This window comes from Bombina bombina, chromosome 3, assembly GCF_027579735.1.
Source record: "Bombina bombina isolate aBomBom1 chromosome 3, aBomBom1.pri, whole genome shotgun sequence".
In the NCBI taxonomy this organism is placed as follows: domain Eukaryota; kingdom Metazoa; phylum Chordata; class Amphibia; order Anura; family Bombinatoridae; genus Bombina; species Bombina bombina.
Window position 1 is genome coordinate 950,350,373 of NC_069501.1, and position 15,840 is coordinate 950,366,212.

The 15,840-nt window shown below is 37.7% G+C and overlaps 1 protein-coding gene across 4 annotated transcripts in view; it reads right to left on the minus strand.

Annotated features, from left to right (window-relative positions):
- Positions 1-15,840, minus strand: part of ENOX1 (ecto-NOX disulfide-thiol exchanger 1) — a 1,465,540-nt gene that overhangs the window by 744,076 nt on the left and 705,624 nt on the right. Inside the window, exon 1 of one of the 4 annotated variants that reach the window (XM_053707979.1) lies at positions 9,203-9,537. The exons of the other annotated variants lie outside the window; for them this stretch is intronic. Within the exon in view, the coding sequence (XP_053563954.1) occupies positions 9,203-9,317 (115 nt within the window). The 5' untranslated portion in view covers positions 9,318-9,537. Of the gene's footprint in view, positions 1-9,202; positions 9,538-15,840 lie in introns of those variants that run through there. 4 annotated transcript variants of the gene reach the window in all.

Genomic DNA, 15,840 nt, shown 5'->3' on the forward strand with positions numbered 1-15,840 from the left:
TCACAAACATTCACTACTGAGAGCTAGTGATTGGTGGCTACACACATATGCTGTTTGTCATTGGTTTACCAGATGTGTTTATCTAGCTCCTAGCAGTGCATTGTCACGCTGGTGCTGACTTTAACAATGTGTTTAACTAATTACATATTTTTTAAATAATAGGGTAATACAAGATAATCTAACACAGTGGAGCATTTTCTCTTTGCACTTTTATGTCCCTTTAACTGGCTCATTGTTGTCCTCATTTTGTAAGATCTCTGTGAAGGATTATGGCCAATTACAATAAATAATTTATCATTTTATTTAACTATTTTCATTACCAGGATTTCTAAAACATGTTCGCCAGCCCTTGAAATGCTAAATATATCCCAGCTGGTACCTCATTGGTCAGCACCTGCATACATTAAGCACAGACCTTATAATCACTACTTTAATTTACAACTTTAAAGGAGCAAGCGGGGTCAGTGTTACTATATGATTAGAGTCCTATCATATTTTTAGTAGCTGTGTGCCATATGCATTTTTTGCCTGGATTGTTGCTAGTTCTCTTTAGATACTGCAGCTAAAGTAACATTTTAACTGCCGCTGTCAGAAACTCATCTCACAATATAAAGTATATTCCAACACTGTGCTGCCTGTACAACTTTCATCTAAGCTACTGGAGGCAGAGTATTGAAGCTGACAACATATCTCTAGCTTCTCACTGATTAGTAGCAGAAATTGATTTTAAAAACATGCCTTGCAAGTCCTCGCACACCTCTCTTCTAATGCCAATTGAGAGGTAGTAAGCCTCAGAATAACAAGATAAGAGAAACAAAGCTATCTGCTAAAGTGCTTTTGTATGTACAATAGTTAAAGTCTCCGATTTATTTGTAAATCATGGACACACTAATCTGAGGTTATACACACAATGTGCACAGTGATTGCTTAAAGTGATTGTGTAAACTTTAATTAATTAAAGCCCAGGATCAAAAAACAAAAATCTTAAAAACAGGGGCACATTAATTCTTAAAGCTTACAAAGACGCTTATTTTTTTAAAATACCATTCATTATGGTAAACATAGCGCAGATCCTCCGCTCGCATTTCCTGCTTTCTTTAGCAGATTCTTTACAAATCCGGCCTCCTCCAATTGTTGTGTGCCCCACGAACTGGATGCCGAAGGGGGCACACAACGATTGGAGGAAGCCGGATTTATCAAGAATCTGCTAAAGAAAGCAGGAAATGTGAGCGGAGGATCGGCTTTATGTTTACATAACGCAAAGGTATTTTAAAAAATAAGCATCTTTGTAAACTTTAATGAATTAAAGTGCCCATGTTTTTAAGATTATTTTCAGATCCTGGGCTTTAATTCATTCAAGTTTATAATCACTTTAATACAATGGTATTCTAAATAAAATGATGCAAATAGCATCCTTAACATCATGCAAGGTTCTGGTAACTGAAAAATAGAGTTGTTAACCCTTCGGCTACCAGAAAGTATTGGAAATAAAATTACTTGAAGCCCTTTCTTGCAGTAAAGGGGTCACCTCCTCTGCTACACAAGCCAGCCTGCTATGTGTTTTAAAATAAGAAAGATTAAATTAAGCACAAACATTTGTGATATACTGTAAATGAATCCTAGTGTCACACAGCTTGCATCTGTTATGGAAAGTGAAACAGTAATGGAAATGGATAATCATTTTATGTCTAGTTGGCCAAACATATACATTGCGGCTGCTGCAGTCAGTACATTCCAATTTGTCATTTAATCAAGCAGAACTGTGTAAAGAATGTCTTTCTAATAAGGAAGAACAAACAGTAACCTCTGTGGTCCTCTGCCTTTTAGACACTTTTTTCTTTCTGCGCTTGATTTTTTCCCCCATTGGTCTCACAATCCCTTTAACACACTTGTTTAAAAAAACAAAACATGCCATAGTAAAATGTCATTGCAGGCGACGTGTGCCAAATCACGCATGATTCTTACACATCTTAAAATAACTACTGTAAATACTTCATTTAAGGACAAGAAGCATTTGCACATGAAAAAATATATAGCTGTATTTTTTTTTAGATGCTGTTATTCTGCCTTTCATTATTTATTCCTAAGTGTATGGGGACAGCAATAAATAAATAGTGCTTGATTTACTAACATCTGTTATTCTAGGGCACTCATTTATTAAAAACATAGATGTAAGGTAGGGTTATTGATAGCTTGGGGAAAATAAAACAGGAGAGGCTAAATAAATTGGAGAGTCTGATAATATTGTCCAGCATATGAGAGTTTTTTTGTGCTTGGCCTGATGATCTTAAAGGGACATAAGTATGCACTGTGCACCAGCATTTCATACACAGCACTTGCTCAGAAAGCCTAAGGTGCTTGTTTCATCTGGCAATTACTTAATTTGTTAATTGCTGACATGATACAGGCCCCACTGGCACTCAGAGCAGCTGCACTACTTTCAACAAAGAATATCATCAAGCAATTGTGATGATAGAAGTAAGTTGTTTAAAATTGAATAAAGAAACTTTAGCTTTGATTAGACTGTCCCTTTCACACTAAAACAGTGATAACTGTTACTAGAAGCATTTTTGCCAATACATGTATATTGCAAATATGTTTCTATGTAAACATGTAATTAATTTATGTGCAGTTAAATACTGGAATATCCCTTTAAATTCTCCACTTTGGCAAGATTATCAATGGTGTCTCACTAATACTGGGAGGGTGCTCAAATAATTTTATAGAGGCAAATTTAAAGGGACAGTCTAGTCAAAATCAAACTTTTATGATTCAGATCTTATTTCAATGCATTTGGCAGTTTTTTACGGCTAGAGGCCCTTAGTTCATGTGTGACATACAGATAAAATCGTGACCACGCCCATAAAGTTACAAATGAGAAGGCACTGATTGGCCTAAATGCAAGTCTGTCAAAAGAACTGAAATAAGGGGGCAGTCTGCAAAGGCTTAGACACAAGGTAATCACAGAGGTAAAAATTATATTAATATAACTGTGTTGGTTATGCAAAACAGGGGAATGGTTCATAAAGGGATTATCTTTTTAAACAATAACATTTCTGGAGTAGACTGTCCCTTTAAAGGGACATGAATCACACAATTTCCCTTTCATGATTCAGATAGAGCATACTATTTTAAAGAGGCATGATACCCAAATGTTGAAGCACTTGAAAGTGATGCAGCATAGCTAGAAAAAGCTGACTAGAAAATATTAGCGGAACAAAAAGGAAGATATTTTACCTCAAAAATTCTTCAGTGGCCACATCCCATTATAAAGGGACTTTAAGAAGCCAACCAGGATGCTAGTCACAAGACTTTAAAGGGTGCATGAATCTGGCATGTGCCGGAACAGTCATGTTATGTCCCTACTCAGTTTAAAGGAAGTTTACTATGAAATCTCGCAAGATTTCAGTGAAATCTCATGAGATCACAATAATGCAAAGAGTGAAATCGGCTATAGTTTTTTTTTGTTTATTTCAAAATGGCCTGGACAGTAACTGAAAGATAACTGTGCATGGAGCACTTAATATTGAGAGCTAAAGAAAATTTGAGGTAAAATATCTGACCCCCATACTAGGCACTTTCGTTCCGCTTAAATAAACGCATGACACAAGGAAGTGAGGTTACAAAGGCCGCAGCTTGCTTTATTGAACACCATAAATAATATATCCATAACCATACCAAATAATCAGTTAAACATTTCATAAAAACCCCCAGGGTGCCTGCCCATCCACAACGTGTGCCGATCTTACCACTAAGAAGGGCACGCCCCCTTGTATAAAATTCTCCCCTGCCAATCAAACAGGAGATACCAACAATCCACTGTGATCCAAACCACCACAAAATAGGCAAGCACCCCCCGCCACCACCGAAGCTGCGACATACAGATCAACCACATATAGAAAAGGGGGAGGGAGGGCGGGAGCTTTTTCATGCGCATCCTGGTCCATTCGATGCTCCCGGTCCTCCCCTGATCAGCAGTAACCTGCCGAGACAACGATTCTGGAAAGCCGCCACAGCAGGACAGGTAAGATCCACCTGCCGTTCACCAGGTCCCGCCATTCAGCTGTACACAAGGAAGCAGCAGCTTCTCCTTGCACGTTCCAATCCTGCAATGCCACCCTTCTGTTGTCTTCCACCGCCTACCCTCATATGGCCCAACCTACTGGTTTTTTTTTTGTCAGCTTTTTACAGTTCTGCTGCATCACTTTCAAATGATTTAGCATATGGATATTATGTGCTTTTAAACACTTTTCCAATTTACTTATATTATTAAATTGTATTCATTCTATTGGTATCTTTTGTTAAATATAATACCTGGGTAGGCTCAGGAGCTAGGTGTTAGCTGCTGATTAGTGGCTGCATATAAAAGCCTTTTGTGAGAGATAAAGCTAAAGTATGTACGGTTTGGTCATGTTATTTTATGAAGTAAATACACTATGGAAGTAAAGCTAACGGTTTAATAAATGCTTACATATAATAGCCTAAACACTAGAGGCAGTTAAAGAATATACCCAACTGAGAGGCATTCAGATAATATATCCACTGAGAGGCAGTTAGAGAATATACCCACTGAGAGGCAGTTAGATAATATACCAGCTGAGAGGCAGTTAGAGAATATACCCACTGAGAGGCAGTTAGAGAATATACCCACTGAGAGGACGTTAGAGAATATACCCACTGAGAGGCAGTTAGAGACTATACCCACTGAGAGGCAGTTAAAGAATATACCCACTGAGAGGCATTTAGATAATATACCCACTGAGAGGCAGTTAGAGAATATACCCACTGAGAGGCAGTTAGAGAATATACCCACTGAGAGGCAGTTAGAGAATATACTTACTGAGAGGCAGTTAGAGAATATACCCACTGAGAGGCAGTTAGAGAATATACCCACTGAGAGGCAGTTAGAGAATATACCCACTGAGAGGAAGTTAGAGAATATACCCACTGAGAGGCAGATAGAGACTATACCCACTGAGAGGCAGTTAAAGAATATACCCACTGAGAGGCATTTAGATAATATACCCACTGAGAGGCAGTTAGAGAATATACCCACTGAGAGGCAGTTAGAGAATATACCCACTGAGAGGCAGTTAGAGAATATACCCACTGAGAGGAAGTTAGAGAATATACCCACTGAGAGGCAGTTAGAGAATATACCCACTGAGAGGAAGTTAGATAATATACCCACTGAGAAGCAGTTAGAGAATATACCCACTGAGAGGAAGTTAGAGAATATACCCACTGAGAGGCAGTTAGAGAATATACCCACTGAGAGGAAGTTAGAGAATATACCCACTGAGAGGCAGTTAGAGAATATACCCACTGAGAGGAAGTTAGAGAATATACCCACTGAGAGGAAGTTAGAGAATATACCCACTGAGAGGAAGTTAGAGAATATACTTACTGAGAGGCAGTTAGAGAATATACCCACTGAGAGGAAGTTAGAGAATATACTTACTGAGAGGCAGTTAGAGAATATACCCACTGAGAGGCAGTTAGAGAATATACCCACTGAGAGGGAGTTAGAGAATATACCCACTGAGAGGCAGTTAGAGAATATACCCACTGAGAGGAAGTTAGAGAATATACCCACTGAGAGGAAGTTAGAGAATATACCCACTGAGAGGGAGTTAGAGAATATACCCACTGAGAGGCAGTTAGAGAATATACCCACTGAGAGGCAGTTAGAGAATATACCCACTGAGAGGAAGTTAGAGAATATACCCACTGAGAGGGAGTTAGAGAATATACCCACTGAGAGGAAGTTAGAGAATATACCCACTGAGAGGGAGTTAGAGAATATACCCACTGAGAGGAAGTTAGAGAATATACCCACTGAGAGGGAGTTAGAGAATATACCCACTGAGAGGCAGTTAGAGAATATACCCACTGAGAGGCAGTTAGAGAATATACCCACTGAGAGGAAGTTAGAGAATATACTTACTGAGAGGCAGTTAGAGAATATACCCACTGAGAGGCAGTTAGAGAATATACTTACTGAGAGGCAGTTAGAGAATATACCCACTGAGAGGAAGTTAGAGAATATACTTACTGAGAGGCAGTTAGAAAATATACCCACTGAGAGGCAGTTAGAGAATATACCCACTGAGAGGCAGTTAGATAATATACCCACTGAGAGGACGTTAGAGAATATACCCACTTACAGGCAGTTAGAGAATATACCCACTTACAGGCAGTTAGAGAATATACCCACTGAGAGGCAGTTAGAGAATATACCCACTGAGAGGCAGTTAGAGAATATACCCACTGAGAGGCAGTTAGATAATATACCCACTGAGAGGACGTTAGAGAATATACCCACTTACAGGCAGTTAGAGAATATACCCACTTACAGGCAGTTAGAGAATATACCCACTGAGAGGCAGTTAGAGAATATACCCACTGAGAGGCAGTTAGAGAATATACCCACTGAGAGGCAGTTAGATAATATACCCACTGAGAGGACGTTAGAGAATATACCCACTTACAGGCAGTTAGAGAATATACCCACTTACAGGCAGTTAGAGAATATACCCACTAGAGAGGCAGTTAGAGAATATAACCACTTAGAGGCAGTTAGAGAATATACCCACTGAGAGGCAGTTAGAGAATATACCCACTGAGAGGAAGTTAAGAGAATATACCCACTGAGAGGCATTTAGATAATATACCCACTGAGAGGCAGTTAGAGAATATACCCACTGAGAGGCAGTTAGAGAATATACCCACTGAGAGGAAGTTAGAGAATATACCCACTGAGAGGAAGTTAGAGACTATACCCACTGAGAGGCAGTTAGAAAATTAAGAGATATATTGGAAGGGTTGTAAAAAAATGTGCAAATGTATAGGTGCTGGGGCCACATGCAAATGTTTTTTTCCTTCACTTGATTTATAATGTTTGAAGCTACCAAGTACGAATTTAACTATGGCTATAAAATATTTGTGTAGTTTAAGCACATAGTTAAAGTCAATAATACAAAACGTGAATGTCCTATTGCTTTTGAATGTCCCTTTCAGATAAAAGTATGTATATTTAAGACTGATCACTATAGGTTTTACAACCCTCCTTTCTTGCTGCATTGTACTTTGTGATAAGTTGTGACCAATTTGTGCCTAAGACCTCGGTTTTAATAAATACAAAAAAAAGTGTGCATTCATTTTTGCAACATAATAAATTATGTATTAATATTATATTTTATTTATAAAGCACCAACAGATTATGCAGCGCAGTACAGTGGAATAGAACATTTTGTATCTTCTCATTGCAAAGATTTTAAGCAGCAACTAAGGAAGCAGAAAGAAATAAAGATAATGAGAAGTCTGTTTTAAAAAAATCAAATAGTAACGTTTAATGATATGCACATGTACTAAGACGCCACGGGGTAGATTTAACAATGGCTCTTGTTCCCCTTGTTTCCGCACGAACCTTCAGGCTCGCCGGAAACAGCAGTTATGAAGCAGTGGTCTAAAGACTGCTGCCCCATAACTTATCCGCTGCCTCTGAGGCTGTGGTCTTCAATCCGCCCGATCCTATATGATCGGGCTGATTGACACCCCCTACTAGCAGCCGCAAATCTTCAGGGGGCGGCATTGCACAAGCAGTTCTGGTGAACTGCTTGTGTAATGATGAATGTTGACATTCAGGGATATCTGTCGGACATGACACGCAACAGCGTATCATCTTGGACAGACATTGTTAAATCTACCACCATATTTCTCCTTGTAGATTTTTAGTCACATAAGCATCAGTATTTGCTTCCTCTTTAAAGGACCAGTCAACACAATAGATTTGAATAATCAACAAATGCAAGATAACAAGACAATGCAATAGCACTTAGTCTGAACTTCAAATGAGTAGTAGATTTTTTTTCTGAGAATTTTAAAAGTTATGTCTCTTTCCACTCCCCCTGTACCATGTGACAGCCATCAGCCAATCACAAACGCATACACGTACCATGTGACAGCCATTAGCCATTCACAAATGCATACACACTTATTCTTGCACATGCTCAGTAGGAGCTGTTGACTCAAAAATTTTAAATATAAAAAGACACATTTAGTTAATGGAAGTAAATTGGAAAGTTGTTTAAAATGGCATGCTCTATCTGAATAATGAAAGTTTAATTTTGATTGAGTGTCCCTTTAATGCACTGACCAGAACCTGGATAGTTGTGTTTTTATGAGGTTTTCTTGAGCACAACTGAGTGTCTAAGCAGTTCAGCAATAAAACCACAATCACTTATCTCTAAAGCAGGATTTAAAATTAGACAGAGGTAAAAAAAAAAAAAGCCTCAGGGTTATTACCTTCACAGGTCTGTAAATAATATTTGCAACTTTATGTGAAGAAAACTGTGCTTTAAAATTAGTAGCTGTTCCATCATAGATTCATGTTAGTTACTTGACTTAGCTGTTCTCACCATTCATTTTTTTCCAGAGATTGTAAAATAAAAATGCTATAAAAGAACTTGCGGGTTTTGGAAATTCTAGCTATAATATTTAATAAAATATTATTTTTAGTTCATCCTATATAAGCAATTTTGCAATATCTTACATTTTAACAAGTTTTAACTCTGAGATGGGCACTGTTTACACGCGCTCATGCAGTCCTGGGGCAGTGATTGGTCTGTTTGTTCCATGTGAAGGTTATATATATACCTCAATTAGGAGCAGATTCATATGAATGTTATATACACCTCAATTAGGAGCAGATTCTTATGAATGTTATATATACCTCAATTAGGAGCAGATTTTGCTCCAGGTCTATGTCCAAAGTGCTTAAAAAGGCTTATCTAGTATTTTTCAACACAAAAGATATTGCAAGGTTGCTTAAAAGGGTTTGATGGGGCATACTTTTTGATATAAAGTCCATTTAATATGACATACTTAAAGAAATATTGTGCTCCAAAAATTTCTTAACACCATCTGAAACAAAATATTTCAAAACGTATTGCGGTGATTTTTCTTTTGAAAAATAAATGTCCCTCTGCTGAATAATACAACATTTTCTCAGACAGTTGTCCCTATCAGCAAGTGAGCAATAGATACCTAAGTATGCATTTCATGTTAGTTTTACTTTAAATTTAAAATAGATTTTACTCAACCAATTTTCATCCAATTTTTTTTTAATATTCAGACATATTCATATACATGATAGAATATATTTGAGTAGAATGCCCCTTGAATCCCTAATATAACATACCTTGGATTGCTTTTTCAACTTCAGGATCAGGAGGGCTAAACCGAGTAACACGAACCATTCTGAGAAACAGGAGTCCGGTTAGATGTAAGTCTGCAGGGATGGGCTTTTTAAGCATACAGCTCTCTTTAGAATGTAAGTTATACCACGCTGATCAAAATGTGCAGCTCATGGGTTTTCTCCACTTAAATATTACTATTTCAATCAGGTGAACACTGGTTGGCCTGTGCCTGTTAGATCTGGCTATTTCACACACTTCCTTGCTTTAATCTTGTAAGTCAAACTTCCCTGAGCAGAGCGCCTTGAACTCAACCGCAGCAGTTCCTGTGTGAGACCTCCCTGAGGCAGAGTAGCAGACGTACTATACATGGAGACATAGCAAGGTTAAGGACAACTGAGGTCCAGATGTGTTTATATGCAAGGCTTGTCATTCCACAGTCAAAAGGCTTGAGAGGCATACAGTAAGGAACTATTGTGCTTTCCAAAGCTTACGGTTTAGTAAAACATTATTAGTCAGACTGCTGCAAAACACATTTTTATGTTCTGGTCTACTTATTAAAGGGACATAATAATATGTTGCTAAGCAGCACTGAAGAAAGGCTATTTTAGATTTTTTTTTTCAAAGCTGACAACAGTGCCAATTGCACACACTGGGTGCTAATCTCAAAGTGTACTGGCATGCATACTCTGTGGACAGTGTACAGCTTGTTCCTACCAATCACAGCACCCGACCCTGAGATCAGCACCTGGCTTGTGCCTATGTTAGAGTTACGAGAAAGAAAGAAAGCCTATTGAAAAGATGATGGGTTTTTTGGCCACAGTTTACATTGGGCTTCCACATCCTTTTATCACTTTCCATCTTCAGCCTTATGTTGTCACTGTGGTCAGAAAACAAAGGATTGCTATGGAAAAACAACACACTATAGGCCAGATTACGAGTGGTGTGCAAACGTTTGTGCATGGGTTTTCTTAATCATTTGCACTCATGTTGGATTGCACTCGTATTACGAGTTAAGTGCAAAAGTAATTCCATGAGCGCAATTGTGATTTACGCTAGAATGATTACCGGGACTTCAGAGCTGCAGTTAACTTGTTTTGCGAACATAAAAAGTATTACAAAACACATCAAAAATACATTACAAAGTATATTTACACTCATAATAACACTATCGAATAAAAATTATACACAAAAAATATTGCACTCAAAAGTTAAAAGTGCTCAAAGATATGAGATCTCAGGTATTAAAGAAAAAAAGTCAGACAAAGGGCTCTAACATAGGGATGCATACATATACATGTATATATATATATATATATATATTTACACATATAAACACAAATACATATTTACACATACAGTATAATAATAATAATAATAATAATGGATACTTGTAAAGCGCACAATCTCAGATTTAACCGGCTTGCGGCACTGATAACAGGTGTTATTATTACCCAACGGTACTCATTTTACCGACCTTGGAAGGATGAAAGGCTGAGTGGACATCGCCGGGCTCAAACCTGCAACCCCTTTCATGTGTATATATATATGTATGTATTTACACATATAAACACAAATACATATTTACACATACAGTATAATAATAATAATGGACACTTGTATAGCGCACAACCTCAGACTTAACCGACTCATGGTGCTGATAACAGGTGTTTTTATTACCCAACGGTACTCATTTTACCGACCTTGGAAGGATGAAAGGCTGAGTGGACATTGCCAGGATCAAACCTGCAACCCTTGCCACAGATCTCTGCAACAGTGCATTGGAGCCCCTTGCAGTTAAGTAGATGAAAACATGTTAAAGCATATTTATGCAATATTCGTATTTAATAGTGTTATACTGTGTTTGTACTGTAAATATTTCACATTCCAATGTTCTGCACATAATGGAATATGTTCTTTGTATTTTAAATAGTTATTTATATATATATATATATATATATATATATATATATATGTATATATCTATACCTATATACAGTATCTCACAAAAGTGAGTACACCCCTCACATTTTTGTAAATATTTCATTATATCTTTTCATGTGACAACACTGAAGAAATGACACTTTGCTACAATGTAAAGTAGTGAGTGTACAGCCTGTATAACAGTGTAAAAGTGCTGTCCCATCAAAATAACCCCTAACTTTTGTTAGCAACGGTTTACACATTAATGGCTGTGTGTTGAGTTATTTTGAGGGGACAGCAAATTTACACTGTTATACAGGCTGTACACTCACTACTTTACATTGTAGCAAAGTGCCATGTCTTCAGTGTAGTCACATGAAAAGATATAATAAAATATTTACAAAAATTTGATGGGTTTACTCACTTTTGGGAGATACTGTATAATTATATATACTGTATATATAAGTCTAGATATATATTGTACCAAAATACCATCAGATATATATAGAAATATGTATTTAAGAATAAATCGAACATATTCTTCTATGTGAAAAACATTGGAAAGTGAAATATTCATATTTTCATGTCGGGTTAGTGCATATGTGAATACACAGTCGGGTTAGCGCATATGCAAATATGTTATCGGGTTTGTGCATATGAGAAAATGTGACCGGGTTTGTGCTCTAGTAGGGTGTTTTTTTCCACTTTTTTTTCTCCATTAACTTCTATGGAGGAATAGGTTATCGTTTGCACGATAGCCTAATTGCACTAGAAATAAGCTATTTAAGCTCGTCAGGTTAGCGCAAGAGCTCAAACTTTTTACTTTTAACTCATAATACAAGCAGAACCCCAGAGGCGTAACTAGAAACCACAGGGCCTAGGTGCAAGAATCTAAGAAGCCCCCCCCCCAAAAAAAAAGGAGGTGAATTTGATACAATTTTTTTTTTATTATTATTATTTTTTAACATTTTATACAGAAAAAGAAATGTGAATCAGATTACATGTCTGCAAAAGGAGGTACCCTGTGCCCACAGTCTGTGAGATGGTCTGACCCCCTATTACTGTGTATAGTGACACTGTTTAACCCACCAGTACTGTATATAGTGATTTAGTGACACAGTCTGTAATCTGCCGGAGAGATGGCTGGCCTGACCCTACCCACCCCAGTACTTTATAAAGTGACCACAATAATCTGTGACATGGTCCAGCCCCCCCCCCGTACTGTATATAGTGGTACTGTATAGTGACACTGTTTACTCCCTGCCCTCCATGCTGTAGTAACAATGTCTGTAATTTGCTTGTTCCACAAACATACATACACACACATACATGCATAAATACACACACAGTCACATACACACATACATACACACACATACATGCATAAATACACACACAGTTACATACATACTACATGCACACACATAAACACCAATGGGTAAAACAGAAACACTAACCCCTGTAGTCAGAGACAAAGACACTAGTGAAGCATCACATCACACTCACATGAAATCAGTGCAGGCAGTGGCAGGTTAACGTTTAAAAAAAAAACATACAAACATACACACACACACATACATGCATAAATACACACACAGTCACATACACACACACACACATGCATACATACACACACAGTCACATAAACACACACACATGCATACATACACACACACACATGCATAAATACACACACAGTCACATACACACACACATACATGCATAAATACACACACAGTTAAATATATACATACATACACACAGATAAACACCAATTGGTAAAACAGAAACACTAACCCCTGTAGTCAGAGACAAAGACACTAGTGAAGCATCACATCACACTCACATGATATCAGTGCAGGCAGTGGCAGGTCAACGTTTTAAAAAAAAAACATTTTTTTTAAGCTGGGCCCCCACGCACAATTGCGACCTCTCCACCCCCTGTAGTTTCGCCCCTGCGCAACCCGATGAGCGCACAAAGTTTACTTCTAGTGATATTAGCGATCTAGTGTAAGCGCTAAATAGTGCTCCACTAGTAATCTGGCCATATATTGTGTACTCAATTTTTTTGTAAGCATAATAAATAATAACTTATATTCGTGCACACAACAAAGGCTGCGGAATACATATTTTATCTATACTCTTCATTTTACAGGTTTCATGCAGATTCAGTCAGTGATTGGCAGGTCAAGTGACTGCTGCTTCTGATTGGCTGACCAACTGTATCTTATGTTGGAGTTGCACACCTTGTGGCTTCTGGTTGGGACCTACTTATGTGTTTAACCCATAGCATATGTAATTAAAAAAAATGCAAATCTCTAATGAATTGGAGCATGTAATGTTTGCATTAGAATGCACCGTTAGTTAAGACATCTGTTCCAAATGTGTAGATAAAGAGTTTAAATAGAAGTTAAACTTGCCTGATGTGTAATTTATCAACAATATATAAACCACATCTATGTTGACAGATTGATTAAATGTAACCTTGTTGTTAATCTCCTTGGTTAGGTGATAACACCTTCTTTTACAGTGTGTGACTGAGAACAGGCTGCACATAGTACATCACACCTCCTGATAGTGTGGTGACATTTCAGTGCGTGTCCCCTAGCTGTGTTACTTTATTTTACTTTAATATCCTGTGCACCCATAGCAGATGCTCACTGAAATAGAGAAGGGAATGCTCAGAAAGATGTTAAGCAGAATTTATTTTAGCATATATCATATTGCAGCTGGACAGGGCTGGACTGGGACCAAAAATAGGCCCGGGCATTTTATGCCAGAGCAGCCCACCCTGGTATATATTGTATGTGTGTGTATATATACTGTATGTATATATATATATATATATATATATATATATATATATATATATATATATATATATATATATATATATGCAGTATATATACACACACACATGGACACACACACACATTAGAACACAGAGCATTTTGTCGATATACTGGGGGATACTTTTTCCAGCATGTGGGAAAATGGTTAGCTTTAACTTTATACATATATATATATATATATATATATATATATATATATATATATATATATATATATATATATATATATATATATATATATACTTTAACAGATAGCATAGCTACAAACAGGGGCCAGGCTGGCAGGCCTGCCTACCTCCCTCCATCCATCAGTACAGAGGGTCAGATGTGCTGCCAAGTTTAATACTGAGGGTCACATGTGCTGTCATAACTAATACAGAGGGTCACATATTTATATATATATATATATATATATATGTATATATATATACTGGATAGATAGATAGATAGATAGATAGATAGATAGATAGATAGATAGATAGATAGATAGATAGATAGATAGATAGATAGAGCTGAAGGACAAAGCACTCTCTGGTCTTATCAAGTGTACAACACAATTTTATTTACAGTGACGTTTCGGGTGTTCACCCCTTCATCAGAGAGTGCTTCGTCTTTCAGCTCTATCTACTACAAAACTGTTGCTTAAATAGTGAAAAAATATGTGTGAAGTTTTAATGTCTATAAAACAATGGGAGCTGCCATGTTCTAACTTAGGTTACCTTCTCTGCTGTGGCCAATTAGAGTCACTAGAGGGTGCAGCCAATGACTGTGTGGAATATAACAGTGTTCTGCACTTCTACTTCTAACAGGAACTGAAATGCTCACAATGTCAGCATTCAATTACAGGAAAGGGGGGACAATATAAATAATAAAAGTATATTGTAGAGTTTTTATATATACTGTATATATATATATATATATATATATATATATATATATATATATGATTTATCATTTTATTTATTACCACCTCAAAGTTTTTAATGCCTCTTTAAAAAGAAAGAATAACACAAGGTGCAATATCACCTCTATGCCGATGACACCCAGATCTACCTCTCCTCCCCTGCTCTCTCTCAGAAGCGTGTGGAAAAACCAAGACGCAAAATAACTGCCCATGAATTGAGAAAAGTCAAGAGTGCAGCTGCCAAGATGCCACTTGCCACCAGTTTGGCCATATTTCAGAGCTGCAACATCACTGGAGTGCCCAAAAGCACAAGGTGTGCAATACTCAGAGACATGGCCAAGGTAAGAAAGGCTGAAAGACGACCACCACTGAACAAGACACACAAGCTGAAACGTCAAGACTGGGCCAAGAAATATCTCAAGACTGATTTTTCTAAGGTTTTATGGACTGATGAAATGAGAGTGAGTCTTGATGGGCCAGATGGATGGGCCCGTGGCTGGATTGGTAAAGGGCAGAGAGCTCCAGTCCGACTCAGACACCAGCAAGGTGGAGGTGGAATACTGGTTTGGGCTGGTATCATCAAAGATGAGCTTGTGGGGCCTTTTCGGGTTGAGGATGGAGTCAAGCTCAACTCCCAGTCCTACTGCCAGTTTCTGGAAGACACCTTCTTCAAGCAGTGGTACAGGAAGAAGTCTGCATCCTTCAAGAAAAACATGATTTTCATGCAGGACAATGCTCCATCACACACGTCCAAGTACTCCACAGCGTGGCTGGCAAGAAAGGGTATAAAAGAAGAAAATCTAATGACATGGCCTCCTTGTTCACCTGATCTGAACCCCATTGAGAACCTGTGGTCCATCATCAAATGTGAGATTTACAAGGAGGGAAAACAGTACACCTCTCTGAACAGTGTCTGGGAGGCTGTGGTTGCTGCTGCACGCAATGTTGATGGTGAACAGATCAA